The 26,654-nt window shown below is 46.0% G+C and overlaps 3 protein-coding genes and 1 long non-coding RNA gene across 4 annotated transcripts; 2 read left to right on the forward strand and 2 right to left on the reverse strand.

Moving 5' to 3' along the window:
- Positions 1–440: 440 nt before the first annotated feature.
- orc5 (origin recognition complex, subunit 5) lies at positions 441–5,794 on the forward strand. The gene is made up of 14 exons (XM_053415135.1): positions 441–863; positions 1,108–1,200; positions 1,421–1,606; positions 1,816–1,890; positions 2,610–2,721; positions 3,009–3,139; positions 3,269–3,317; positions 3,539–3,629; positions 3,713–3,768; positions 4,149–4,261; positions 4,533–4,580; positions 4,662–4,772; positions 5,339–5,451; positions 5,569–5,794. The coding sequence occupies exons 1-14, from the start codon at positions 750–752 to the stop codon at positions 5,612–5,614; spliced, it is 1,338 nt and encodes a 445-aa protein (XP_053271110.1). The 5' UTR covers positions 441–749; the 3' UTR covers positions 5,615–5,794.
- A 1,013-nt stretch (positions 5,795–6,807) lies between these two features.
- Positions 6,808–8,421, reverse strand: guca1a (guanylate cyclase activator 1A). The gene is made up of 4 exons (XM_053415151.1): positions 8,224–8,421; positions 7,223–7,372; positions 7,037–7,130; positions 6,808–6,935 (listed from the first exon to the last, which is right to left on the reverse strand). The coding sequence occupies exons 1-4, from the start codon at positions 8,419–8,421 to the stop codon at positions 6,808–6,810; spliced, it is 570 nt and encodes a 189-aa protein (XP_053271126.1).
- Positions 8,422–9,043: 622 nt separating this feature from the next.
- Positions 9,044–13,610, reverse strand: LOC128428885 (uncharacterized). The gene is made up of 2 exons (XR_008333846.1): positions 12,068–13,610; positions 9,044–10,644 (listed from the first exon to the last, which is right to left on the reverse strand). It is a non-coding gene; the product is annotated as an uncharacterized LOC128428885 (long non-coding RNA).
- golgb1 (golgin B1) lies at positions 12,080–26,616 on the forward strand. The gene is made up of 20 exons (XM_053415118.1): positions 12,080–12,205; positions 13,919–13,997; positions 14,286–14,477; positions 14,570–14,683; positions 14,821–14,982; positions 15,078–15,200; positions 15,610–15,723; positions 15,961–16,663; positions 16,770–16,846; positions 17,320–17,380; positions 17,596–22,675; positions 22,771–23,182; positions 23,276–23,509; positions 23,589–24,425; positions 24,555–24,748; positions 24,936–25,095; positions 25,179–25,279; positions 25,388–25,459; positions 25,774–25,864; positions 25,975–26,616. The coding sequence occupies exons 2-20, from the start codon at positions 13,929–13,931 to the stop codon at positions 26,110–26,112; spliced, it is 8,934 nt and encodes a 2,977-aa protein (XP_053271093.1). The 5' UTR covers positions 12,080–12,205; positions 13,919–13,928; the 3' UTR covers positions 26,113–26,616.
- The last annotated feature ends 38 nt before the right edge of the window (positions 26,617–26,654 follow it).

Raw genomic sequence — 26,654 nt, forward strand, 5'->3', positions numbered from 1 at the left:
GATAACATACTTTGTTTTTACTAAATTTATTTAATATTGTTTCTCTCCAATTGCATCATAAGCAGTTTTAAATCCTTAGTTTAATACCCAATTTGTTTTATTCGATTAAACATTATGCTATCTCATTGTGGAAAGACTTGTTTATCGCTGTTTCCTTATTGCCAGTCTTGTTTTGTAGATTTTGGCTGATAAAGTATATTTTATAAAAGCTTTATTTACTTGTCGTGTAAATATATAATATATTACATATGCCTCTTCTCGTTTTTAAAATATTTAACTCAAATCTAACAGTAAACGCTGTGATTTTTTTTACCTTTAATGAACAACGTCCTATTATTTTGAAGGGTTTCGGCACAAGGGTACCAAAACTACATTGCCCACAATGCAGCAGTGATCTCTGATTGGCTGGTAAGTGAACGTCGTCATGTGACGTAATCTGAAGGCGCGCGGGAAACTGACGTGTGTCTCTTCGCTCGTGTGTTTGTTTGTAACTTTCAAAACTGTGGGTTTCTCTAAGTTTAACGTTTATTTAACGTTTTATTTATGAGTCATGGACGCTTTACTTAGCTCTTGGTCGGGTTCACGGTGAATAGTTCCCGACGCTTTCCCCGGTTTGGGCAGTTTTTCCCCCGCACTTCGTCGCTTCCTGCCCCGCAGGTCGGACGCTCTGTGTCCGGGGCAGTGACGAGCTACACGCTGGTTGTGTTGTTGTTGTTGTTGTTGACGTTGGAATAAGAAGGAGCAGGAGGATGTCAGCGCTGTCACAACACCCGGGACACGAGGAGGAGAAGCTGCAGAGGGTCCGGGAGCAGCTGCCCTGCAGAGAGAACCAGGCCGGGCTGCTGCTGTCCCTCCTCGGGCAGGTACATCCACACATGTCCGCTCCGTCACTGGAAACATTCATGTCAGGCAGGAAACAGTCAATTACATCATTTACAAATATACTAGATACTTAATTGATATGTATATGTTATACAGACAATGTTTGTGTTGTTTTTAATGAACACAATAGGTGTTAAAGTCTGAGAAACATAACCAGGTATTATGAATAGAGGACATACGAAAATATAAGAGACATAACCAAACAAACTGATGTGTCCCCTCCAGCCTCAGCAGTACAGTTACCCTTCCATCTTCATCTACGGTCATCGGGCTTCGGGGAAAAGTCACGTGATGCAAGTTCTGCTGAAGGAACTAGAGGTGAGAGTCAGATTCAGTGACTTCAGTCCGTCCACATGGTCAATGAGAGGACATGGTACCTGGTGTGTGAAAGTGGGAGCTGCATGAATACACACCATTTACCATTCATGTAAATCTGACTTCCTCTTTTCCTTTGTGTGATCTAAATATAAAGATCCTCACTGATGCTTCCCACACAGATTTCAAACTGATTGTCTTTATTCCCCCTCTTGTCCTGCAGCTGCCTCACGCCACCGTCAGCTGTGTGGAGTGCGTCTCCAACTCGCTGCTGTTTGAACAGGTGCTGCTGTCCCTCTTCGGCTGCGAGGCCGCCGCGCTGCTCACCCGCAAACCCTCGCTGTCCGACTTCGTACGCATCTACAGGCACCAGTGCTCCCAGTCTCCTGCCACGCAGACGCGATACATCGTGAGTGACGTGCACTTCACATCCAACTGGACAAAATCAGTCCTCACTTTGCAAAGTACTCTGATGTTTGCATGATTATGAAAAAGCAGCCACGAGGAAACACGTGTTTTTAATACATCATTATTTGCATTTCAAAGTGCATAAAACACAATTAAACACCCATTCACATGTTTATTTTCTTGAGTATAACCTACACATGTATTTTTCAGGTGATGGAAAAAGCCGAGCTGCTGAGAGACGCCGACGCCAACCTCCTCCCCGCCCTCCTGCGTCTTCAGGAGCTGGTGAGAAAGAGCAGCGAGCTCTTTTGTCTTAACCATCAAGTTGAGCCACTTTATTGTTGTCGCACTGTGCGGATGATGAAGAGGGAGTGGAAGAGCTTATTTTGTGATGGATGACCTTGAGCTTAGTGTGTTTGTGAGTGTGTGTACACCTCTTTCATAAAGCTGTTAGATGGAAAGAAAGGATGGCAGCCAATCACAGGTTTTTGATTAAACACAATCACGAGTAAAAAAAACTCAGGTGTGAAATCTGACTGTTCTCTGGTGAATTGCGGGTGTTAAGAGGATTCCGTCTTGTTTTAATTTCAATCGCCTTAAGTGCCACCACTCAGGGTTGAATGGCTGATCAAGGGTTTTTGTGTCTCTAGTGTATTTTATATATTTACTTTATTATTCTGGCCTCGACTAAAAGATCAACAAGGAGACTTTTGTGAATATATTTTATTATAGAGGCAGAAAGGAACTTTGTCCATCACATCTTTTTGTTCATGCACTGACATCATTACTATTGCTCCTCTTTTTCAACCATGAAGTTTCAGAACTTGTCCGTCTCTCTTAACTCTCTCAGAATCTGTCCTGCATGCGAGGGATGTCACACAACCGCCATAGATTGAATGAATTATGTGGGAAACCCTGTAATTCTTCCAGTGGCGTGCACGGATCACTTTGCCCTAATCAGAATGAAACCTATCCGATCTTAACTACGTGTATCCGTCCTCCAGGTTGAGGACAACGTCACCGTCATCCTGCTCAGTGAAATCTCCTGGGACAAGTTCAGACCCAACACGGGTTGTTTTGAGCCGCTTCTGCTCCATTTCCCCGACTACAGTAAAGGTATAAACGTCCTCGCGCGTGCATCAGCCGGCGCCATGAGTAACTCTCACTGCGCTGCATGGTGATGATCCACACTTGGCCGATGCAGTGTGTGATGTGCGATCTGTACCTGTGAGTTTGTTCCAACACTTGAGGCAGCGGCTGTGAGGAGGAGTCGTGCATTAGCAAAACACCACTGTATGAATTCACTAGCTTGATATGTGAGAATTTGTGTGTAGAGAGAATAACTTAAATCTCTCTTTTCACTTCTGCTCAATCTAATCTCCGTGTGTGTCCCTCGTTCCCAGGCGAGCTGCAGCAGATCTTATCACAGGACAGACATCCATCATATTCAGCCGAGTTCTACTCGTCCTACATCAACATCCTGCTGGGAGTCTTTTTCTCGGTGTGTCGGGACCTCAGAGAGCTTCGCCATCTGGTCAGAGACACACACACACACACGCACACACACACACACACGTTTCTATGTCAGTGAGGATGTTTCACTGTTTTGATTTTCTTTCAGTCTTGTATCATTGATTTCTCTTTTTTCTTTCTTTTCCAATAGGCTGCCCTCAACTTCTCAAAGTTCTGCGAGCCATTGGCAGAAGGGAAAGGTAATCCATAAAGAGGAGTTTCCATTCGTCCGACAGCTGATCAATATTTTAAAATGTCTTATTTTACCCTCCTCTTCTTCGTGGCTTGTAAAGAGGGATGTTCTCTTATGTTGCTTTTAAGGACTTCTCATAGACAGACACTTAGCAACATAATCCTTTAATAAATCACTTGTCGTTACTGTACATTTTTTCAATACAGTTGATTTATTTTTTGTGTTTAGTGAAAGAGACGGACACACACAAGCTGTGGAGAAACATCGAGCCTCATTTGAAAAAGGCCATGCAGACGGTGTATCTTCGAGAAGTGTCCAGGTATTTCCGATTCTACAAATTTTTATCATTTCACCAGCGACATGTGATTGCTCTGCTCATCATGTTGTGTCCTCTCGGTTCAGTCTTCAGTGGGAGCAGATGCAGCAAATGGAAGAGAAGGAAGCTGGAGCATTGAGAGGTACCGACACACACACACACACACACACTGACCACACGACAGCAGATTCACCCTGAACATCGTGCAATCGCTCTTTCATGGGTGTCTATCGGCTCCAGCTCTGATTGGCTGTGGTGTGATCATTAGAGAGTTCAGTGAGAGAGCTTCTCCTGGTTTGAGTTGAACGGCTCAAACTTAAGCTGCTTTGAGACGTGCACTGAACTCCAGATAATCTCCTGAAAGTGTCTGGAGGGGCTGCATGTCAGTTCCTGTAAGCCTCCCCCCTCCAAGTAGAAACCAACCCCATAAAGGTCATTTCATTTACTGGACAGGTTTTCACCCAATTAAAATGCATATATCTGCTTTATATTGTGTTCAAGGTTATTTCTCTCTTCCCTCAGGTTTATCTGCTCACACTCACGTCGAGCTGCCTTATTACTCAAAGTTCCTGCTGATCGCGGCCTACCTGGCGTCCTATAACCCTGCCCGAGCAGACAAGCGCTTCTTCCTCAAGGTGGGACATTTTTCTCTTTTATATAGATGACAGGACGTCAGGGGGGGGAGAGAGAGATGAGGGATGACACGCAACCAAGGTCCTCAGTCAATCTGAACCAAGGCCTGTTACACTGAAGTGATCTGCAGCTTAGAAACATTGCAGATGGCAGAAGTGTCTCTTGAAATTTGTTGATGCAGTGAACGGTTTTGAAGTACGACTCTTGTTTTAATTTATTCAAGAGGAGAGGAAATGTTGCTGATTTTAGATTTCCTTCTTTTCATCCCGACAGCACGCCGGCAAAATCAAAAAAACTAACTTCCTGAAGAAAAATGAAAAGGTGATCTACACACAATACTCTAGTTATTCTCTGTTCCTCTCACCTCACATGTAACTTATCTTAAAAATCTATATCTTCCAGACTAGTAACCATCTGCTTGGACCCAAGCCGTTCCCTCTGGACCGCCTGCTCGCCATCTTCTACAGCGTGGTGGACAGCCGAGTCGCCCCCACCGCCAGTATCTTCTCCCAGGTGAGAGTCTAATGTGCTGCTGGGAGCAATGTGCAATAACATGCACACAACACTTGTGGAATGGTCGACCGCTGTTCTGACATAAACTGAATTCCACCCTCAAGCTTCAAATCTCTCTCCATGATTGTGCCTCCTGCTGTGAGCTGTACGAAGCCTCGTGTGGCTGCAACAGAATATTTAAAAATCATTTACTTTCATGCTTTTCCTCACATTTACCAAACGACCAAAGGAAAGTGAACATGAACTCTATGATCCGAGGGTTTCAAATGATCATTTTATACATTTCTAGGCACAAATGTTGTAATATTTTCTGTTTAATCGAGTTTAACGACCACAGCGTCCCACATGAGAGGTTTCAACCCAAATGGTCATGAGTTCTGGGATCTGTGGCCAAACGCTGATCTATTTATGGCCCCGAGCATGAAATGGTTTTAGAAAGTTGGGCTTGACCCATATGTGTGGCTGTCTGACGTCTGTTTTAATGCGTGTGCCTCAAAGTGGGAGGGAGTTGTCTTTCAAGAAGTGGAACAGAGACATATTTTGGTTTCCCTCTCTCCCACGTTTAGATCTCCTCTCTGGTGACCTTACAGCTGCTGTCTCAGGTCAGTCACGACGACCAGCTCGACGCCCCCAAGTACAAATGTGCCGTTTCTTTGGACTTCATTCGTGCCATATCCAGGTGTGTGCTCCTCTTTGTTCATTCACATGATTTAAACAGGCTGAATTGTATCAGGGAACCAACCTTTTACTGTGTTTTCCTCCACTGACAATGTGCCCGTTGTGATTTATCTTCCAGGACAGTGAACTTTGAAATTGTCAAGTATCTGTATGACTTCCTGTGAGCCTGCGGGGAGCAGATGAGAGGCGACGCACTGTGATGAGAACATGCTTAAGGACTCACAGGACAATTCATCCAATCCTGTCGCTGCCCCCTGGTGGTTGATACAGAAACCTTTTCCTGTAGAGTGTCTGTGCCTCACATGTTAAATATTTGCATTTGTACAAAAAATAAACATTGTATTGTAAAGCTGACTTTATCTTTTTTTTGTTTTGTCAAAGGAATTTATGTTTGCTCTTTATTCATTGGATATTTCCAAACAGATTTAGATTTACAACAGGCCCTGAGATGGTAAAAATCCCTAAAGTTATCACAGCTCTTAAATGTTTATAAATATTGATAAATATTCTTGACTTGACTTCTGATCAATATCCTCCGAGTTTAAATGTTGTTCCTGTGAATACGATGCGTCCGACTGATTTACACACGTTCACATTATGTTAAGTATTTGTCTTTATTGTAGAAATTATCAGAATCTGAAAAAAGTCTGCAGTCGTTTAACAAAAGGCTCCCGTCGAGAACAGCCAACCAACAGAAAGCTAATCTATAACTGAATCTGTGTTTATGCTGAACAGGAAGCAAATCATTCAGCCAGAGAAACACACAAGACACAAAACCACAGGTCAGCAGTTTGCTTTTTGCAGCGTCTATTTTTTTATATAAGGTAAATTTATTTATTTAAAGATGTTTGTACATCTCTCTAGAAACTTTTTCATCTGTTCCTGTTACTGTCCTTCATCCTGTGAACCCCACAGGCGCTAACGGGCAAATAGAGATCTGAGTTATCTGATGCAGAGGGACTCGGAAAATAAAGATAGAAACAAAGATTTGAAATCACGGCTGAGAGCATGTACTTGCTGCTCTCCTCTACTATCTCCCTCTCTTATCCCTGGTGGGTATCTGGGGGTAAGTGGGCCGTGTCAGAGGTCGTCTCTGACGCCGGCGTGGCCTCGGGAGAACTCACCATCGTTACTCAAGGACAATGACGGGTCTGTAAAGGTTGACTGAGTCATCCAGATGCATTTAAAGTGCATATGTATCTCTTTATTTTTTTTACATTAATTGAAATGTTAGCGTTACACCAGCATCATACTCAACTGGGTTTAATCTTAATAGAAATCTCAGTCTGTGAATGATTTTTTTTAACCAGAGGCGAGGACGCACTGATGCTCGGGGGGGGGGGGGGGGTGGTGGATGCTACACGCTGTGCCGCCTGCTGTGGATCATGGCCACGATGTGGGTGAGGTCCAGACTCTTCATCATCACCTCCATGAAGTCGTTGTCAGTGCGAGCGCCGGCCACAAACTCATCCAAGGAGAGTTCGCCTGCAGACAAACAGTAGATCCACAGATATTAAAATGTTTTGTTTCATATTAACACAATATACGTTATATCATATTTCCTGACTCAGAGACGACACACTCACCGTCTCCGTTTATATCAATCCTGTCAAACACACTGTTGGTGAAATCCTCTGCGGACAGATCCTGATTTTCAATTCCATTGATGGCACGAATGGCCTGTGGGAAACAACCAAAAACAGAATAAAAACCAGTCCTGAAGACGCCCAAAGGAAACACAGAGTGAGAGATGCAGCTAACGTCTGCTCCACCTTTATGATGTTGAGGAGCTCGTGTCTGTCGATGCAGCCGTTTCCGTCCACATCATAAAGTTTGAAGTACCAGCGCAGCTTGTGCTCCATCTTTCCTCGCATCACCAGACTCAGAGCTGCCACGTACTCCAGGAAGTCTATGTAGCCGTCCTGCAGGAGCAAGCGGGGGACGTGAGATGTGGGCTATTCTTTTATCATAAACATAAGTGATTAATGTGGGACCTTCCACTTATTCTGCAACAGGGAAACAATCAGATCCTCCTCATCTCAAAGGCCGAAGCTGTGTGAGTGAAGTTAAGATGTCCCCGGCTGGAGGATTATCTCCGGGGACTCTGTGTCTGAACAATCTTAGCATCAAAACATTGTCTCACGGATAATCTCACTGTTTATATCATGCATGAGGATTATACCCTGGCCTTTTTAACTGAGCTGGGGGGGGGGGGGGGGGGGGACTAAATATAGATGTGCAGCTTCTCAGACGGACATTCTGTGATGACCCTGACATGTGCTCCCTCTTAATTCAACTGGGAGCCGAGGGGCAAAGTGGAACAGGGCCACACTGTACTGGGAGGTCGCTGCCACACTTTGACCTTTCAAAGATGTCTAATGTGATAAATATCTTTGCCCCTCTGAGTTTTAGAGACCTCATTTTTAATTGTGATTTGATCCTTTTCAGTCATTTCTGACATAATCCTTAGCTGCAGGTCGTATCGATTTGTTTGTGAGCAAAATTACACAAAAAGGATGTGACAGATTAACACTAAACTCAGTGGGAGTATGAGGTGTGAGTCAGGGAAGAACTCCTTAAAATTTGATGCAGATTTTATTTTCACCTTTCGGTTCGCTGACATTTTAATCCTAATTTCTTTCACTGTCAGTTATTTCCTCACAGAAAGAAATTTTCTCAATGTTTCATTCTGATTTATTCCCATTTACCTCTAAAAGTTTTCCCTCTGCACCCAAAGTGGAGAACCCTCTTGAATTGAACTCATGCGTCTCACCTTGTTCATATCAAAAGTGCGGAACATCTGCTCGATGTAGTCGTTGGCCTCCTGGTCCAAACCGCGCAGCCCGAAGAACTGCTTGAACTCGTGCAGGGTGAGCTGACCTGAGGGGCACTCGATCATGAACTTCTTGTACCAGAGGTGCATCTCCACGGCCTGCAGGTCGTCCACAGTGCTTCCACTGGTGTTTCCCATCGCTCCGAGGGCAAAGTATCCGACGTCTCCTGCAGCTGCTGCACAAACCCTGTCGGCCCGATTGGTCTACTGTGAAGCGAAGGGTGCTCCCTCTTCACAGTCACACAACAGTGGGACTCAAGGTGGCAGCGGGTGGGGGCCTTTTGTAGGTGCCTGTGTGTGGAGGTTGAGTCGGCGCACCCCCCTCTGTGTCCTCAGGTGTAATCGCCGGCTGTAATCCAGACGAACATGCAGATGATCGGCTTAATGGCCCCATTAAGAGGGCAGGTTGACTGGTGCACCTCTGGCTCCCCTGAGATGTGCTGACAGACACTCGGCAGCTTTCATCGCTCACGTGGAGATGCAGCCATGCCTCTGATTCACTTTGCTCAGCAGCTGATTGGTGCAGCTTTGATGCTCTTAGTGAAAACAAAAGATAATAAGGTGAGGGGGAGGGGAGGGGCAGCTGCAACGTGCAAACTTCACCACTAGATGTCACTAAATTCTACACACTGAACCTTTAAAGATGACATCCAGGGAAAGTTCAGACCCAACTTCTTCCACAGGTCATGTCTAGATATGATATGAAGACGTCCCCTTGGACTCTGTGACTTGTTTCAAAGAAAAATAAATGACTAAACAGTCTGGTAGAGAAATTTATTTGGATATTAGAGTATGAAACCAGTTATGGCTGATTATTACAATAACTGAACAAAGATTACAGCTTGCATTTTGGGAACATATACAAAATGATGCAGACATTTCCTTTAGTCTCAGGGTGAATACGAGAAAATATATGAAATTAAATTTCACTTCTTGCACAGGATTCCTTTGGTATAACAATCTTGACATATGTTTGAATTTCTGTTTGTTGATTTCAGCAGCTGAAATTGTGAAGTAAAACCAGAATATTCATGTCAGTGCTTTAGTGGCATTCTGAATGCACTTACATTTAAAATACAATGATCAATACAAAAGTAAAAATGAAAAACTTTACATTAGTAAATGCAGCTGCGGGTCAATTTAAAGCAACATGCCATTTCTCACACTGACGTCGGAACACATTCGAATTTATGTCAATCACAGATAAAGCAGCATGCGTCTTTTCAGGCATGTCAGAATAAAAGATGCCCAAAAAATCTACATATTCATATTAAATCATGTATGAACATCACAGGCACAGGTTGAAAAATACATTTGGCTGTTTTCACCCCTGACTGTTTGTTTGTGATCAAGATGGCACAAAAAGTACTGGATAGATTTCCACAAAACCTTGAGGAAAGATGTGATATGGGTCAGGGAAGAACCTCATACATTCTGGTCTGAATCTGGTTTAGGGCGCAAATCCAGGAATGATATATTTTCTCACTTTCTCTAACATTTAGAGATACTGGGTTTTTTAATTTTCTTTGATTTCTCAGAGAATAATAAATGGATCTGGTTGAAAATATCAGACATCTTTAGGGCTGTACAAATAAACAAACTGGATTTAGTGGCTTTAAATGTGGTTTCATGAGGAGTGTCGCCACTCGGTAGTGGTTTGTACTTTACTGAGTTCATGTAGTGTTATATCTAGTGTGATAACTGGGAAATGGTATAAATTATGCTTCCGTAGTGTTTTACTTAATTCTGGTTCGGGTTACCCTGTCATGTCAACGGGTACGAGGGATGAGTGACTTCATCTAACAAAAAGCTTGAAATGTTTTCCAACATTTTGAAAGAGCTTTTGCTGACGATAACACAAATATAAAAATGTATAAGACTGGTAAGACTATGTTACAAATAGTTATGTTATAAACACTTAAAAAAAGTTAAAAGTTTCACACTTCAGTAAGGCCTCATTTTTCTCTTTCATCGTGCGTTTTTTTCCCCATTGGTTTCCAAACGTGGACCCAGTCTCCACTGGTGGTTGTCAGTTTGCAGATATGAAGTTATGATGCACACTGTGGCTGCGTGTCGGCGCCCGGGCAGATCTCTCTGGTCCCCGCGGCCACGCTGCTCCTCTTGCCCCCGTGCACAAGTCTGTAGATGGAATCGAACGCGGACACGGTGTATCGTGCAAACAGGCTGGTCCACCTCACCACCTCCACCATCCACTGCACGCTGCGGCCAAAGAAGGCCACAAACACCGTGGCGTAGTGGGCGAGCAGCATCAGGCTCCTGCCCAGCTGGCGGACATGGTTGACGATCAGCTTCACTCTCAGGTCGTGTCCTTTCTTCTTCATGTTTCCTTCTTCGATGTCACTGATGCAAAGGAGTCAAATTGTGTGTATATTTAGTTTGAACGCTCCTTTCCTTTGTCTTTAACAATGTTCTTTATTGTAATAAGTATGTTAGAGAGCTAAAATGCTAAAGAGGGAAATTGCAAAGCATGGAGGGGAAGAAATGGAAATAGTATTTATCATTGGAATAATAGGATGGAAGATTTTAATATGGCCTAGATAACTCTGAATTATGCTCCAATAGAAGAAAAAGAAGGATATTGAAACACAGTGGCTGGCTGTAATGATAGATACAAGATAAAATGCACCTTGATGTTGGAGGAAGAGGAGGAAGAGGAGGAGGAGATGGAAGAAGGAAGAAGATGAAGGAGGAGGAAGAAGGAAGTAAGAGGAGGAGAAAGGAGGAAGCAGGAAGAGGAAGTAGGGAGAGGAGGAAAAGGAGAAGAAGAAGAAGATGGAGGAGGAGGAGAGGAATAAGAATACAAGGTTGGGGAGGAGGAGGAGAAGAACGGAGAGATGTAGAGGAGAAGAAGGAGAAGAAGAAGAAGAAGAAGGACGAGCTATCAAATATAAAGGCTAATTAGAGATACAATAATGAATGGGCAAGATGAAGGAGAAGAAAAAGAAGGATATTGAAACACAGTGGCTGGCTGTAATGATAGATACAAGATAAAATGCACCTTGATGTTGGAGGAAGAGGAGGAAGAGGAGGAGGAGATGGAAGAAGGAAGAAGATGAAGGAGGAGGAAGAAGGAAGTAAGAGGAGGAGAAAGGAGGAAGCAGGAAGAGGAAGTAGGGAGAGGAGGAAAAGGAGAAGAAGAAGAAGATGGAGGAGGAGGAGAGGAATAAGAATACAAGGTTGGGGGGGAGGAGGAGGAGAAGAACGGAGAGATGTAGAGGAGAAGAAGGAGAAGAAGAAGAAGAAGAAGAAGAAGAAGAAGAAGAAGAAGAAGAAGAACGAGCTATCAAATATAAAGGCTAATTAGAGATACAATAATGAATGGGCAAGATGAAGGAGAAGAAAAAGAAGGATATTGAAACACAGTGGCTAGCTGTAATGATAGATACAAGATAAAATGCACCTTGATGTTGGAGGAAGAGGAGGAGGAGATGGAAGAAGGAAGAAGATGAAGGAGGAGGAAGAAGGAAGTAAGAGGAGGAGAAAGGAGGAAGCAGGAAGAGGAAGTAGGGAGAGGAGGAAAAGGAGAAGAAGAAGAAGATGGAGGAGGAGGAGAGGAATAAGAATACAAGGTTGGGGAGGAGGAGGAGAAGAACGGAGAGATGTAGAGGAGAAGAAGAAGAAGAAGAAGAAGGATGAACAAGAATGAGGAGGAAGAAGAAGAATGAGGAAGAAGAAGAAGAAGAAGAAGAAAAAAAATGAGGAATGAGGAAGAAGAAGACAGATGCTCCCTAGACGCTTCGGGGATTTGCAGACGGTCCCTTACGTTGACAGCTCCGTCCAATCAGCGCAGAGGCAGCTCTGCTTCCGGGATGCGTTTGGTGATGTGGCTCAGCTCTGAAATCCACCGAGGAGAAACAGGACAGAAATCCCGGACACGTTGACCCGAGAGCCGCTGACACCGGTGAGTCCGAGCCGCGTCCCGCTCATAGCAGTCCGCTCGTGGCGGCTCCGCACCGCTGTCACGCACCAGAACCCCGCAGAGCAGCTTCGGAAGCAGCGGCGCTAATCTACGAGTTCTCGGCGTTAGCCCGCTAAGCTAACCGGACTGTGCCGTGGGAGCCGCAGAGTAAACACCGGAGCTTTCCCGGTCAGCGTCCCCGGTTCATCTTCTCCTCCCGGAGTCCGGTATCGCGTGCAGTTCACGGTAGTTTTTCGTCGTTATTGTCGTTAACCTGAGCTGTTCGGCGACGCTGTGACGCAGCCGCAGTGCTGCCGAGCTCTGCGGATTCGGAAACACTCGGAGAAGCTCGCTTCGGTCCGGAGGAGAAACAAGGTTAGGGGGTATCTGACAATGTGTTGCTATGGATCGGATGAAAAATATATAATAAGTTATAGATTTAAGTTTATTCGTTCTAACACGAAGGAAGACATTTATTTGATAGTAATGAAACACATCTGTCTGTCTGTGTGTCCATCTATCTTTCTACCTGTCTTCCTGTCTGTGTACCTGTCTGTCTGTCTGTCTATCTATCCATCCGTCCATCTACCTGTCTATCTATCTATCTATTTTATAATACACTATTTAGGTACAGTTGGAGCTGCAAAAGAACTTTAAACGATATGAGAACAATTTCTCTGTGAGCTATATTAAACAAGATACAATCAAGTCACTGATTCTCCTCCAAAAGTTGAAACTTCTTTAGTCCAAATTTCTCACGATTAGGATCAGATCTGAATAAGGTTATAAATCTGTTTTAATTTTTCCCAGATTCCTTAACATAAAAATAACAAAAGCCAACTTATTTAATAGAATTTGAGAAATGGAACATTTTTTTTTTTTTTTTGCGAGACAATGACTTAAACAGATTCATCATTAATCCAGCCGTCATTGACTGACTGATTAATTGACTAATCGCTTTAGCAGTGGTAATTGGTAATGCCATTAAAAAGATATATTTAACTGGTGAAACCTCACCACAAGTTGTTTTGAGTCGCAGTTCTACAGCTTTCAATCGTCACAGGATCTCGCTCAGCAGATGAAGTTCAGACTTTGTTCTTGACATTTCACATATTCACGTCTTTGTTTCTTTTGAGCACTTTAAGGAATTCTGGTCCTTGTTGCCTTAAAAATAACAATTGAACGTTCCTTCTTGACTCTGGTCTCAAATCAAATTCCTACAATTTCATCGGTCACCTGGTAAAACTCCATCTCCAAACAAAAAGACGACAGCGACTGATCGGACTTTGGGATTGTTTTTGTCAATAGCGAAATCTCTCATAGTCTCAAATCTGTAAAACTATTCTAAGCGTCCCGTCCCTGCCTGCATGTGCAAACAAAGGTGAATAAATATACTCAGGACTGTTCGTGTACCAACATCCGTTTCACAGGGCGTGCCGCCGGGCATGAGACGACACGTCGAGCTGAGACACGGGGAAAGGTCACGTGTACATATCATGTGTTAGATACTTTGCATTATGAAAATAAGACAGGTTCAACATGCATTTATGATACTATAAATAACACTAATTTATGCCTCCACCTAAAATGTTGACAGAGGACAATGGAAAAAGGTTTTTCTATGGTAAACAGGAAAGTGCAGTTGCTGATGCAGCACAGAAATGTCTCTCTGATGTTAGTCGCTAAAGCCTCAAAGCTTGTTTTTTTGCCCCCCAGGGCCATCTTGATGTTCAGCCGCCTGGCCAATGTCCTCCAGGAGCTCTCCGGAGAGGAGGGCCTGGATGGAGACTCACAGGTGAGAGGGCAACACATGCATTCATAACAAATTATAATGAACAATATTTTAACTGTCATCTTCTTTTTAAATGAGTTTGTGTCTCTGTTTGGGACACAAAGAGCCGAGGGTAGAAATCTCTGCTCGAAATCTCTCCACGCTTGAATTAAAGATGAGCTCTCGTACTCTGTGTTCAGACATGCACTGAGTCCCACGCAGAAGTTTTGCAAGTCATTTCCTGTGGACATTTGCCAGAACTTTTGTGAGCGAGTGGGCATGTTGATGACTTTCACTTCTTTCTGTGTTTAGGGTACGTTGGTGCCTCAGCTCCCCGGCGGGGAGGGCCAGGCTTCGGTAGAGACTGAGGTACCTGAGGAGGCCATGGAGAGGCTGGCTCACCTGGAGCAGCTGGTGGTGCAGCTGAAGGAGCTCATCCGAGACAAAGACACTCATCTTGTCCAGAAGGACACGGAGTTGGCCAACAAAGATGCTCAGCTCAAGGTGAAAAATCCTGTCTGTGTTTGCAATCAACACCTTCTTCCAGAGATATGTATGTCTGTTAACCACAGCTGTTTCTTTCCCAATATCCCCAGAATGAAAAGGAAGAGGCCGACACTCGGTTCACCAAACTCAAACTGCAGGCCAAAGCTAAGATGGCCTCCCTCAACAAACAGATTACTGATTTAAAAGGATCTGGAGGAGGCACAGTGAGTTTGAGATTGAGGATTATTACAAAAAAAACATGTTGTACAGAATAAGAAATGCTTTTTTCGTAAATACACTTAAGCTGTTACTATCAAGACATTTGTTTTTTATCTGACTTGAGCATCTGTTTTGTCTACAGCTGAGCCCAGACAGCTCTTTCACCGGAGCTGCGGTTGAGGAAGAGCTCCAAGAACTGAAGAACAAGCTGAGCGAGGCGGAGGCCAACAGCAGGGAGCTCAGGCAACAACTGCAGGCCACCGAGCAGCTTCTACACGAGAAGGAATCTGCCCACACTGAACAGGTGACAATTAAAACTGTACTTAACTGTCAACAGTTAACTTTAAATGTCCATAGAAAAGATCCCTCTGGATTATTTGTTGTTGTTTTTGTTTTCAGTTGCAGAAGATGCAGGCGGTGGTGTGTGAGAAGGATGTGCGATTCCAGGAACAGATTCAGAAGCATGAAGAAGAGCTGATGAGGGTCACACTGCAGTCTCAGAATGACGGAGAGCTTCAGCAGGTACAAGATCAAGATGCTATACAATGACCTGAAAGGGCTGAACTGGGTCAAAATGCCCTGAATGGGCTGAACTGGTTTAAAATACCCTTTCTCACTATTAAAGAAACTCTGTTTCACAACCATAATGACATTTATTTCCTGACCCATGCCACATCCTTCAGACATGTTTTGTGGTAATCTGTCCCATAGTTATTGTGTCCCCCTGCTAACTGACACACAACAAACAAACAAACACACACAGATAAAAAGATGACAACTTTGAATCCGTCTCTGTTCATATCCCAGTGACAAACTCAAAGATGTTTCAGTTTCCAAAGCAGTGGAAGAGAATATTACCGTCATGCTTCACACCTGCTTTCATGTTCCTAACGTCTTTCTTGTTTGTTTTTTGTTGTTTTGTTTTTCTCAGGCTCTGCAGGCAGCCCAGAGGCGCTGTGAAGAGCTCGAGGAAGCTTTCAAATCTCGCTCCCAGGTGCTGGAAGTGCTGCAGGAGGAGGTGAACAGTGCAGATCAGCAAAAACAGGTACAGATCCTGTCGGACGAGATGCCATCTGAGCTGCTTCTAATTCTTTTCTTCATGTTGACATATTTACAGACGCTTTGTTAGAAAGGAAAACTCCTCCTATCTTATAACAACCAAACTGTTTAAAGACGACACACCTGAGATGAGGATGGCACTTCTTTTATATGTATTGTTTGGCTGAGCCACACACCGACTCTTATCCTCTCTCTCTGCCTCACCCGCTCTCTCCCTTCTCAGATCTTGACTGCTCAGTTTCGGCAGATGGAGCAAGAGCTGGCAGAGGCCGTGAAGCTGAGGGAGGAGGAGAGGCAGCAGTGGGCCGAACAGACCAGCAGGGCCGATGTAGAGCTCGCAGCCCTTCGATCCAGCCTTGAGGCTCTGGAAATGGAGAAAATGGAGGTGACAAGGCAGCAGAGCGAGCTGTTCTCCCTGCGAGAGGCTGAATGTCTTCGTCAGGAGGCTCTGGAGATGGAGAATATGGAAGTTGCCCGACTGGAGAGAGAACTGGTTCTGATGAAACAGGCTGAGCTTGCAGCCGTCCAGGCGAGCCATGATGCTTCAGAGAGAGACAAGGCAGAAATAACTCGCCTTGAAAGTGAACTTGCATCAATGAGAGAGACGGCAGTTCACGTCAGCGAGGAAACCGAAGAGAGGGAGAAGTCAGAAATAGAAAAATTAGAAAGAGAGCTGGCTTCTCTTAAAGAGGAGCAGGAAGATGCTCAGAAGAAGGGGGAGGCCTTGGTTGAAGTTTGGAGACATTTACAAGCTTTGGCTCCAGATGACGATCAAACCTCTGAGGAAAACGCCGTCCCTGCCGACCTTCCTCTTCTCCTGGACACCGTGCAGTCGATCAACAACCAACTGACGAGGCTGAAAGACAAAGAGAGTGAGAGTGAGGAGCAGCGTGCAGAGCTCACCCACACCATGGAAACCCTTCAGGGTAAGAGCACATGCATCTAGTTGTGTGTGGGATTGAATGTTTTAATGAAAGATATGAAGCTTTTCATCGAGGTGAGGATGTTTTAAAATGATGATCTGATTTTCAGAACAACTCGACAGAAAAACCACAGAACAGGAGGAGGCCACGGCCAAGATACAGCAGCTGGAGCATCAAATTATTACAGTGGGTATTACAGCTCCATTTACACCTGGTGTAAACATGTAATCTGTGACTGCATACATTGTCTGTTTGTCCTGCTTTTTCTGTTGTTTGCTTTCAAATGTTTATTTGCTTTCAAATGTTCTCAATAAGTAAACTTAGAGGAGCATTCAGAGAGCACTCAAGAGTTTCTCAAATTTTAACTGAGTTTCGGTTTAGTTGGACCATGTTTATATGATTTTAAATAGTGTTGAAGTGGAAGATGTGGGACTAGAAGTACAGTAGTAGCTGGTAGGGGGATATGATGTAAAAGTAGTCTATAACAGTTGTGGGCTGTATACTGTTCCTCACACTCTGCTCTGGAGCCTGATATGCTATTGAGATAGATTTCAGTTGAAGTGTTTCAATCTCTCACACTGGATTTTTCCTCTGTAAATCATAACTTCCAGTCCGTCCTAGTTAGAAAAGATGGTCACAGTTTTGTTTCTTTCTTCCAGTTTTCTGAACGAGGTGAAGTGACTGAACCGTCAGCACAGGATTCATCTGAAGCTGAAAAGGGTACAAATATCTATCCTACACAAAATACTGACACAGAATCAAACAATATAGAACTGTTATCGCCAAGATGAACTGACTCGATTTCAGTGATCAAACTTCACAATGACCTCTTATGAGATAACAAATTGATCTCAAACTGCACGAAGGCATATAACCACTGGGTAGTAATTGTAATTTTCTATTTACTCTAAAACCCTCATGTTTTTACTCCACAGCACAAATACTGGAACTGGAGCAGCAGCTGTTTGAAAAAGACAATGAGCTGGTGGCCCTGCGAGAATCCCTCAGACTGGCTGAAGACCACAGCTCCAGTCAGGTTATATCAAGTGAGATGTACCATCAGACTCCAGATCAGGATCAGGTCGCCAGTTCAGCCGCCTGTGACAGCTCTGAAGCTCCTCCTCACCTAATGGAGGATACACAAGATGAAGAAACCACCTTAGTTGCTGAGGACACCTCCGTTCTCTCCATGTCTGCTGATACTGAGAGCAGCCCAGAGCTTATCGGACACCCGTCTGAGTCCCCAGAAGAATCCAAAGGGACTTCCTCTGACGAGATGGTCGCCAGTAGTGATTCAGAGGTGGCCCACAGCAGCTGGACCCTCCTGGAAGCTATGAATCAAGATGGAGGCCAGGAGTGGCCCTCCCTCATGCAGGACTTCGGCCAAATGCAGCTGCAGTCATGGGAGGCGACGAGCATGGAGCAGGAAACCTCCACAGTTCAAGTCGAATCCTCCTCTGTCATCATCCAAGAGACGGTGCAGGTTCATGTAACTCAGCAGAGTTCTTCCCCCTCAGATGCTAACGTGCCCTCTGGCCAGGTGTTTGCTCAAGCCTTAGCAGAGGAGCTCCAGAATAGGTACAGTGAACTTCAGGCTGAGCTGCAGCGGCTCAGAGAGGACGCCGCAGAGTCACACGAGAAAATCAGGAATCTGGAAGAAGAAGCACAGTCTCTTATTGCCGCAAAGGAAGAGGCAGAGTTTCAGGTCAATAACTTTGCAGAGGAGCTTAAGAAAACCAGACTGGAGCTGGATGAGGTTTCCCTGCAAAGTAGCTCAATGGTGGAAAAGCACAGCATTGAAATGCAGCTTCTAGAGGAACAGATGGACATTTTGAATGTTGAAAGTAAAGCCAAGGAGGAGAAGATCCAGAGCCTGCAGACCGAGTTGGAAACAACCCACAGTGCTCTGTCAGAGCAGGACAGTCAGGTGAGGATGCTGAGCGCTCAGCTGGAAGACACCGAACTGCTCTCCTCTCAGCTAGAAAAGAGGCTGCACGATATGGGAAACAGCGTGTTGGAATGCTCCCAGACATCAGACCTCAACAACGAGTCTCTGTCAATGAAGGACTCAGAGATCAGTGACCTGCAGCTTCGTCTCAGTCAGAAAGAGCAGGAGATGTCGGAGCTCAATGACAGTATGTCCACTAAACTGCTTCAAGTAGAAGAAGAGAAGTTCCAGGTCGACAGTGAAGTCAGTAAAATGAAAGAGCAGATCGTGGAACTTGAGAAAGTGAGAGATGAGAAACAGCAGGTGAGTCGTGAAGATGCGCCCACTCATGTTGATGATGAGCTCGGTAGTTTGCGAAGGCAGAAAGGAGAGATGGAAACCCAACTAACAAACACAAAGAAGAAGCTGCAGGCTGCACTTGTGCAACGGAAAGAACTCATGAGGAAGGTCGCTGACTTTGAGAAGGCAGCAAAAACGAGGAAAGAGCAAGATGAGTTAGTGAAGGAAGAAAATCCTGCAAATGATCCAGAAGAAGAAAAAACAAGAGAACAAGATATTAAAGAAATGGAGACTAAACTCCAGGAGCTCGAGGAAGCTTTAAGGTCTAAAGAGGAGACAGTTGAAAGTCTCAAGCAGAAAATTTGCCAACAAGATCAAGTCATTGCTGAGACACTCATCCTGAACAGAACACTAAGCAAAGACGCTGAAAACACTCAGCAGGCGTCAGACATTTCCTCTGAAACGACTAAGTTACAATCCCAAGTGGCCTCTATGAAAGCAGAGTGTGAAACGCTTCAAAAGAAGGTTCTCGAGGCTCAGGAATCTCGCAAAGAAACCATCCGCAAAGCGAAAGAGAAAGACCGACACCACCGCGAACAACTGAAGCAGCAGAAAGAAGAATACAACGAGCTGATGGAACGTTTTGACGCACAGAGCGGAGACAGAGAAACCCTTATGACTGAACTGAGGGATTTGGAAGAAAGAGTGAGCACGGAGAGAGGGAACCTGCCTCAGAAAGCAACCAAACAAAGAGCTGAGAAGCAAGCAGCCGGCGATTGGGTCCAGGAGGACTGGGTGGACTTTGCCGCATCGGAGTCTGAATCATTACAACTACAAACCGGTGATCCAGCTCAGCCTCCTGCAGAGCCGTCTGACATCCACTCCACACAAATAGAGGAATCTTTGAAAGCTCTCAGAGACGAGATCCGGACTGTGCGCATCGCTAACTCAGAGCTAGAGAAGCAGCTGCAGGAAACTCAGGCCGGTCTGTCACTGAAAGAGGCTGAATTGCAGGATTTGGGCGACGAGCTGCAAGCGCTGAGAGAAAAAGAAAAACAGATTGACGCGCTCTCAGAGGAAATTGGTGATCTTCGGGAAAAGTATTGTCAAGCTGAGTCTCATGCAGAAACCCTAAAAGCAGAGATGAAAGCTACGACCAAAGAGGCGTCTGCAGAATCCACGGCCTCCATCGCAAATCTTCAGGCTGAATTGGAAGACTTCAAGCAGTTCATCGAAAACAAGAACCACGAGATAATGGACCTGAGTCAGCAGCTAAGTGAGCAGAACGTTCTCATTCACTCAATGCAAGATACAGTGTCTCAGAAGGATCAACTTATCGATTCTTTACAGACAGAATTAAAGGTTGAGCAGGAGAAAACCCAGAGGTTAGAGGTCGAGGTTCCACTGAAGCAAGAGGAAGAAAAAGGCAGCGAGGCAAAGATCCAGCAGCTCCAGCGAAAACTTCAGGCTGCTCTGATCTCTCGCAAAGAGACCCTGAAAGACAATAAAACCAAGAAGGAGCAGCTAGCCGCGACCGAGAAGCTCATGGCCGAGCTGCAGCAGAAACTGGAGTCGGCAGAAGATGAGCTGGAGAAGCTGAGAGCAGAAAGGCTAAGGCTGATCGAGGAGGTCGATCGTATGTTACTTGAGAACCAAAGCCTTGGATCGTCCTGCGAGAGCCTCAAACTGGCCATGGAAGGCATAGTGAATGAGAAAGACACTTGTAAGAGAGAAGTGGAGTTGGCGCAAGAAGAGGCCGCCAGGGTGAGCAGACAATGGGAGGAGAAGGTTCAAGGCATGAAGGACGAGTACGAGAGTTTGCTCAAGTCTTATGAAAACGTGAGCGACGAGGCTGAGCGAGTGAGGCGCGTCCTGGAAGCTGCCAGACAGGAGAGACAAGAGTTAGCTGCCAGAGTGAGGACAAATGAGGGGAAAAGGCAAGAGGCTGAGCGGCAGGCGGAGGAGGCGCAGAAGGAGGTGGATTCGGTGAAAGACAAAATGAGGAAATTTGCCAAAACAAAGCAGCACAAGATTATGGAGTTAGAGGAGGAGAATGAAAAACTTAGAGAGATGCAGGAGAAGCCCGTAAGAAAACGAGGGGACCACACTCACAAAGCTGAGGTTGAAAGACTTGAAGAAGAGATGGAGGCTCTGAAAGTTGAGCTGGAAGCCACAGCTGCAGAGAAACACTCTTTAGTGCAGCAGGTGGAGGAACTGAGGGAGCAGCTTGGCCAAATAAGAGAGAAAGAGGAGAGTGAAATCCAAGTGGCTCCACTAAGCTCTGCTGCAGTTGTAGAAGAGGTGGTCACTGAACAGAAGTCAGACACAATCATGGCCAAAGCTGAGCCTGATGAGACTCAGTATGAAGACAAAGAAATACAAGAGGAGACTCCAGATGAACAAATAGTTGCAGCGTCTGCACCAGAAACACATTTGCAGCCCACAGAGGAGAAAGAAAAGGAGGAAAAGACAGAAAGTGTTAGTGCTTTGTTTGAGGCTAAAATGAAGGAGATGGAGGCAGCTGTTAACACAGAGAGAAGTCTGTGGCACGAACGGGAGGCTGAACTCAAAGCTGAACTGGCCTCTCTTGAGCAACAGCTCCAGGAAAGTCAAGAGGAGCTGAGTCTTATGGCTACTCTAGAAAAAAATCTACAAGAAAGTAAAGATAGAGAAAAGAGTCTGATTGAAGAGGGTTCCCAGAGAGAAATTCAATTCAAAGACCTCCTCCGAAGCCTCGAAACAGACAAAGATAACCTGGAGGAGCGTCTGATGAACCAGCTCGCCCAGCTCAATGGGAGTATTGCTGGTTACCAGCAAGAGACGGCCGACAACCGGGAGCACCTGACTGAACTTCAGCGGGACCTGGAGACGTTGGAGAGGGAGCGAGCTGAACTCGAAGCCGAGGCTCAGAGCGAGAGGGACCGGGCGTCCCGACTGGAAGAGGACATGAGGCAGGCCCAGAGAGAGAGAGACGAGGCGGAGGCAGAGTCTGGTAAGCAGAGGGAGCTGGAGCAACAGCTGAGGTCTGCACAGAGGGTCCGAGAAGGCAGCCAGAGCCGAGCCCGTCAGCTGGAGGAACTGCTGAGGGAGAAGCAGCGGGAGGTGCGGCAGCTGCAGAACGACAGCATCCACTACCAGGAGAGGATCAGTGAACTGGAGCGGGAGGCGAAGGTGCTGCTGCACAGCCACGACGAGCTCGACACCAAACTGGAACAGTCCCAGCTGGAGACTTCCACAACACGAGAGAGCCTGAAGAGGACCGAGGAGGAGTTGGTTAGCTGTAAATCTCAATTGGATGACGTCCAGAAACAGTTGAGCGAGGCCTTAGCTGAGAAAACAACTTTAGAACGAAGCGCCAAGCAGAAAGAGGCCTCGTTAAAGGCTGAGGCGGAGCAAACACTAGACTCTGTGAGGCTCAGGCTGGGAGCTGAACTGAAGGAGACTGAGCTGAGGCTGGAGGAGGCCTACAGAGACCAGGAAAAGGAAGAGGAAGCAACTCAGGAGGCCAGAGGGATGGCTAAGGGAGCGGAGAGACGAGCCCAAGAGATGCAAGCCCGTCTAGACGAGTCTCTGGCCAGGTTAGCCGCCTTCTCACGCTGCATGTCCTCACTGCAAGACGACCGGGACAGAGTTTTGGATGAGGCCCGGCAGTGGGAGACTCGCTTTAATGATGTACTGCAGGGTAAGGAGGCTGAAGTCCGGGAGGCTGAAACACAAGCCAAGAACCTGGCAGAGCAGCTTCAGAAAGAAACTGGACTGAAAGAGGAACTTCAGCTTTCTGTGGACAGGTAAAAAGCTTCTCTCTGTTTCGTTTGATTCATTAAACTCAGTCTTTTAGCCCAACATTTAGAATACATTACTCAATTGTTGTTGTTTTTTTCAGACTACAGAAAGCAGACAAAGACTGGCAGCTCAGACTGGAAGAGGAGGAAAAGAAAGTCGCAGAGAGTCAAGCTGTCATCGAGGAAGAAAAGAGCAGGCTTCAAAAAACAACAGCAGAGTTGACGTCTGCACAAAATGATGTCCGTGCTTTGACAGAAGAGCTGGAGGGTCTTCGTCACCGAGTCCAGGCTCTGGACGAGGCGGTCGGCCGGCTGCAGGGCGAAGTCGACAAGGCCAGGACTGAGCTGAGGGAGAGGGAGGGAGAAGAGAGGCGGCTGTGTCTGAATGTGGAGCAACTGGAGACAGACCTGAGGTCCTCGAAGGCCCTCACCGAGAGCCTCCAGACTGAGTTACATGAGAAGGAAAGAAGAGAAGTGGAAATGCTGGGGGAGAAGGAACAAGCTGTTGCTCAGGTTCTAACATTGATTAATTTATAAGAGAGCAAAGCAGCTATCGTATATTATTTAGACATTTCTCACCATCTCCTGTGTGTTTTTATTTCCCAGGCTGCTGAGGAGGCTAGAAAAGAGGCGGACAGCCGGGCACACGAAGCTGAGAAGGAGCTGGAGCAGAGGAGAGAAGAAGTTCGGGATCTGGAAGAAAAACTGCGAAACGTTGAGGAAGAGAGCAACAACAGAAAAACCCGGCTGGACTCGTTCATGAAAGCCATGGGCTCCTTACAGGATGACAGAGACCGAGTCCTCAACATGTACAAACAACTGGAGGAGAAACACCTGCAGGTAGGGTACAAAGTACAGATATTTATAACTTGTAGTGTTTTTTCTAGTGGCTGATAATAATATTTGTATTGTTTCCCAGGTCATGTTGGAGAAGGATGTTCTGATCCAGGAAGCAGCGGCGGAGAACAACAGCCTGAAGGAGGAGCTGCGCTCTCTGCTGGTCCAGAGAGACGACCTGTACGCTGAAAAGGGCAAACTGGCGGCTCAGCTGGACGGCTACAGAGAGGAACTTAACCAAGTCCTGGGCATGAAGGACTCCCAACACAAACAGCTTCTGGCAGCGCAGAGAGAGCGGATCACCTCTCTGGAAAGGGAGCGGGAGGTATTGGAAAGTCAGTTAAAGAGCGTGAGCAGCGCCAGAGAGGCGGAGGTGGAGGCAGTGAGGGTGGAGAGGCAGACTCTCAGTCAGGCTACTGACAGTGGGACAGTGTCTCAGGTGATAGATGCTCCTGGTGCAGAGGTGGAGAAGCTGAGAGAGCAGCTGCAGGCGGCGAGAGAACAAGTGGAGGCTCTAGAGGAGAGCCGATCTAAGGAGCTACAGGAGCAGAACAGCAACAGCAAAGAGCTGGCGGAGCTGCGATGGGAGGGAGGCGTGATGAGGACCGAGTCGGAGAACGCTCAGGAGAGGGTGGCCGAGCTCGCCCGAGACCTGATGACCATCGAGCAGAAGCTGTTGGAAGAGAAAGAAGCGACGACGCTGCTGAGAGCGGAGAACCATTCGTTTGCTAAAGCCATGGCCTCCCTCCAGGACAGCAGGGACCAGGCGATAAACAAGGCCCAGGAACTGAACCTGAAGCTGGAGGAGGTGAGCCAGGCCGGGGGCCCCGTGGTACCCAGCAGCCCCGGAGGCTCCACTGGAGAAGTGTGGGGCCTGAAGAACGCACTGCAAGCCCTTCAAAACGACAGGGAGAGATTGGTGAGTGACATGGGACAATAATCAGCAAGAAAAACTAAAAATACAAACATGTTTAAACTAGTTTATATAAATTGTCACAGACTTTTGTTTCAACATCATTTTCTCTTCTTTCCCTCTGGTTGTGTGCAGCTGGAGCAGCTTCAAGCTCAAACGTCTGAGATGAAGAAGCAGAAGTTGGAGCTGGCGCGGCTGGGAGCAGGGGAGCTCATTAAAATCAGCCAGGAGCTGTTTGAGGAGAAGATGAAGAACGAAGACACGCTGGGCGTCCTCACGCAGCTGGAGAACATGGTGGAGACGGGCAAACAGGAAATAGAGACTCTCAGGTGAGACACACTTCAGACACTTTTTGTCTTTTTCCACTATAGACTGTAGATTACCATGGACCCACTAAAGTGATGCTAAAGTAACTGCAGTAATTCAGCTGAATTTCTGTGCAACCGGAGGAAGTGGGCACATGTCATCCATTTTTATTTGCAGTCAGATTTTGAGAATCTTGTTTGGTTATTTTAGGCTGGAGCGCATTGACTGGATGGCTCAAGCGGAGCAGCTGAAACACCAGACCCTCACCACGCTGTCGGAGAGGGACCACCAGCTGAGACAGCTCACCGCCATGCTGGAGGAAGCTCGCACTCACAGGCCCAAGCTCCAGCAGGAACACTATCAGAGAGAGGTAGGGGCAGACACATGTGCTGGTACTTGTGGTTGTTCTTGAGTCAATGTGAAATAATCCCAACATCAACAACCTCTGCACAGGGCTCTGAGAAAGCGGACAGTCCTCCTGGAGCCCCCCAGGAGCGAAGCAGCCAGCTGGACATCCACACCTACATGGCTGAGGTCAAAGAGCTACAGCGGAGGTAGAGTACAAGAGAGTTTTACTACATCCCTACTATAATGTTGTTGCAGCAGCTCTGAAACTCTGGAGTAGTGTGGATGTAGTCTCACTTTGACCTTCTCCACATCAGGCTGGATGAGGAGACGCAGCAGAGGATGGCGGCTGAGGAGCAGCTCATGGCCGCACAGGATGGACTCAAACGGTACCAATATATTTCATCTTGTGATTTTAGTTCTGCTCCTTCTTTACTTTCACTTTTTGGGTTCAGTCTAACTTCCCTCATCAAAGCTGTTTCCAGGCATGACTTCACAACATCTAGTGTGGAGATACTAATGTTACTAAGTGTGTATTGTATAAATACTAAAGATAATATTTGGGGAAACAAACAGTGATGTCAGACACTTTCTCTTTAGTTTTCCTGCATCTATAATTCACCTGCTCCCGTTTCCGCTCTGGTAAATCTGTTTAATCACCAAAAAGTGACGGCAAACATCTGTTTTTTATTATTATTATCAGTCACAGCCCGGCCCAATGGCACTCGGACCTGGAGGGGGATCATTCAGAGACGTCTGTTTTCATCGAGCCGCCAGAGGGAGCTGTCAAACGGGTACGTTTCCACTAATGTCCCCGACCAGCCAATTTGTCCTCTTAATAACTGTAATTATAAAGACTTATGAGCCCCACGCGTCCCCTAACCTTGTGTTTTGTCCCCGGCAGAGTCGGAGAGGTGGACCGGGCTGGAAGCGGATGCTGCGAGTGGCCTTCTGTGCTCGCCAGCGCACGCCCCTGCTGATCAGCCTCTATCTGCTCACCGTGCACGTCCTGCTGCTGATGTGTTTGGGCGGATTCCTCTGAAACCAGCTGGCAAATCTGACCGACAACACACAGACCGAGAGGAAGGGAAAGAAAAGGGGACTTACCCGAGGCCATCGATATGTTTTATATTGTTACATGTAATAAATTAAAGGGTGCGAGGCTCTTCTACACACACACACACACTGCACTTTACAGGAATTTAACGTTTAGCCAAAGTATATAGATTAATGGTTTTTAACCATTTTGATGACTTTGGTGTATGACATGGTTTCCAAGCAGAGAGGACATAAGGGACAAAGCTTGATTTCCTCCTTTACTTTAATCTGCGGTTTCGAGGGATAAAATAATGATAATCAAGTATTTTGGCAGATGGTTTCCTCATGTGCCTTCAGATGGGGAGAGAAACAAAAAGGGTCAAACTGTATGTGAAAGCAAAAGTTGGATATTTTGAGAAATGTCCAGAAAGAGAAAGTTGGGTACCCCAGTATGTCTGTTCAGAAAGGTTCAGAACTTTCAGAGATTAAACCGTCTTCTGTCCTCCGTCATATTTTTCAGACATCTATTAGTTGTTAGAGACATTT

The sequence above is a fragment of the Pleuronectes platessa genome, chromosome 22, assembly GCF_947347685.1.
Source record: "Pleuronectes platessa chromosome 22, fPlePla1.1, whole genome shotgun sequence".
NCBI lineage: Eukaryota > Metazoa > Chordata > Actinopteri > Pleuronectiformes > Pleuronectidae > Pleuronectes > Pleuronectes platessa.

What these genes read in the sequence shown, in the direction of transcription:
- orc5 (XM_053415135.1), top strand. Translation starts at nt 750, where the DNA reads ATGTCAGCGCTGTCACAACACCCGGGACACGAGGAGGAGAAGCTGCAG. An exon ending in TTCTGCTGAAGGAACTAGAG is followed by an intron (nt 1,201 to 1,420) that starts GTGAGAGTCAGA and finishes CTTGTCCTGCAG; the next exon opens with CTGCCTCACGCCACCGTCAG. An exon ending in TATCTTCGAGAAGTGTCCAG is followed by an intron (nt 3,630 to 3,712) that starts GTATTTCCGATT and finishes CTCTCGGTTCAG; the next exon opens with TCTTCAGTGGGAGCAGATGC.
- guca1a (XM_053415151.1), bottom strand. Translation starts at nt 8,421, where the DNA reads ATGGGAAACACCAGTGGAAGCACTGTGGACGACCTGCAGGCCGTGGAG. An exon ending in AGCTCCTCAACATCATAAAG is followed by an intron (nt 7,131 to 7,222) that starts GTGGAGCAGACG and finishes TGTTTCCCACAG; the next exon opens with GCCATTCGTGCCATCAATGG. An exon ending in GATTGATATAAACGGAGACG is followed by an intron (nt 6,936 to 7,036) that starts GTGAGTGTGTCG and finishes GTTTGTCTGCAG; the next exon opens with GCGAACTCTCCTTGGATGAG.
- golgb1 (XM_053415118.1), top strand. Translation starts at nt 13,929, where the DNA reads ATGTTCAGCCGCCTGGCCAATGTCCTCCAGGAGCTCTCCGGAGAGGAG. An exon ending in CTTCAGCTTTCTGTGGACAG is followed by an intron (nt 22,676 to 22,770) that starts GTAAAAAGCTTC and finishes TGTTTTTTTCAG; the next exon opens with ACTACAGAAAGCAGACAAAG. An exon ending in AGGAACACTATCAGAGAGAG is followed by an intron (nt 25,096 to 25,178) that starts GTAGGGGCAGAC and finishes ACCTCTGCACAG; the next exon opens with GGCTCTGAGAAAGCGGACAG.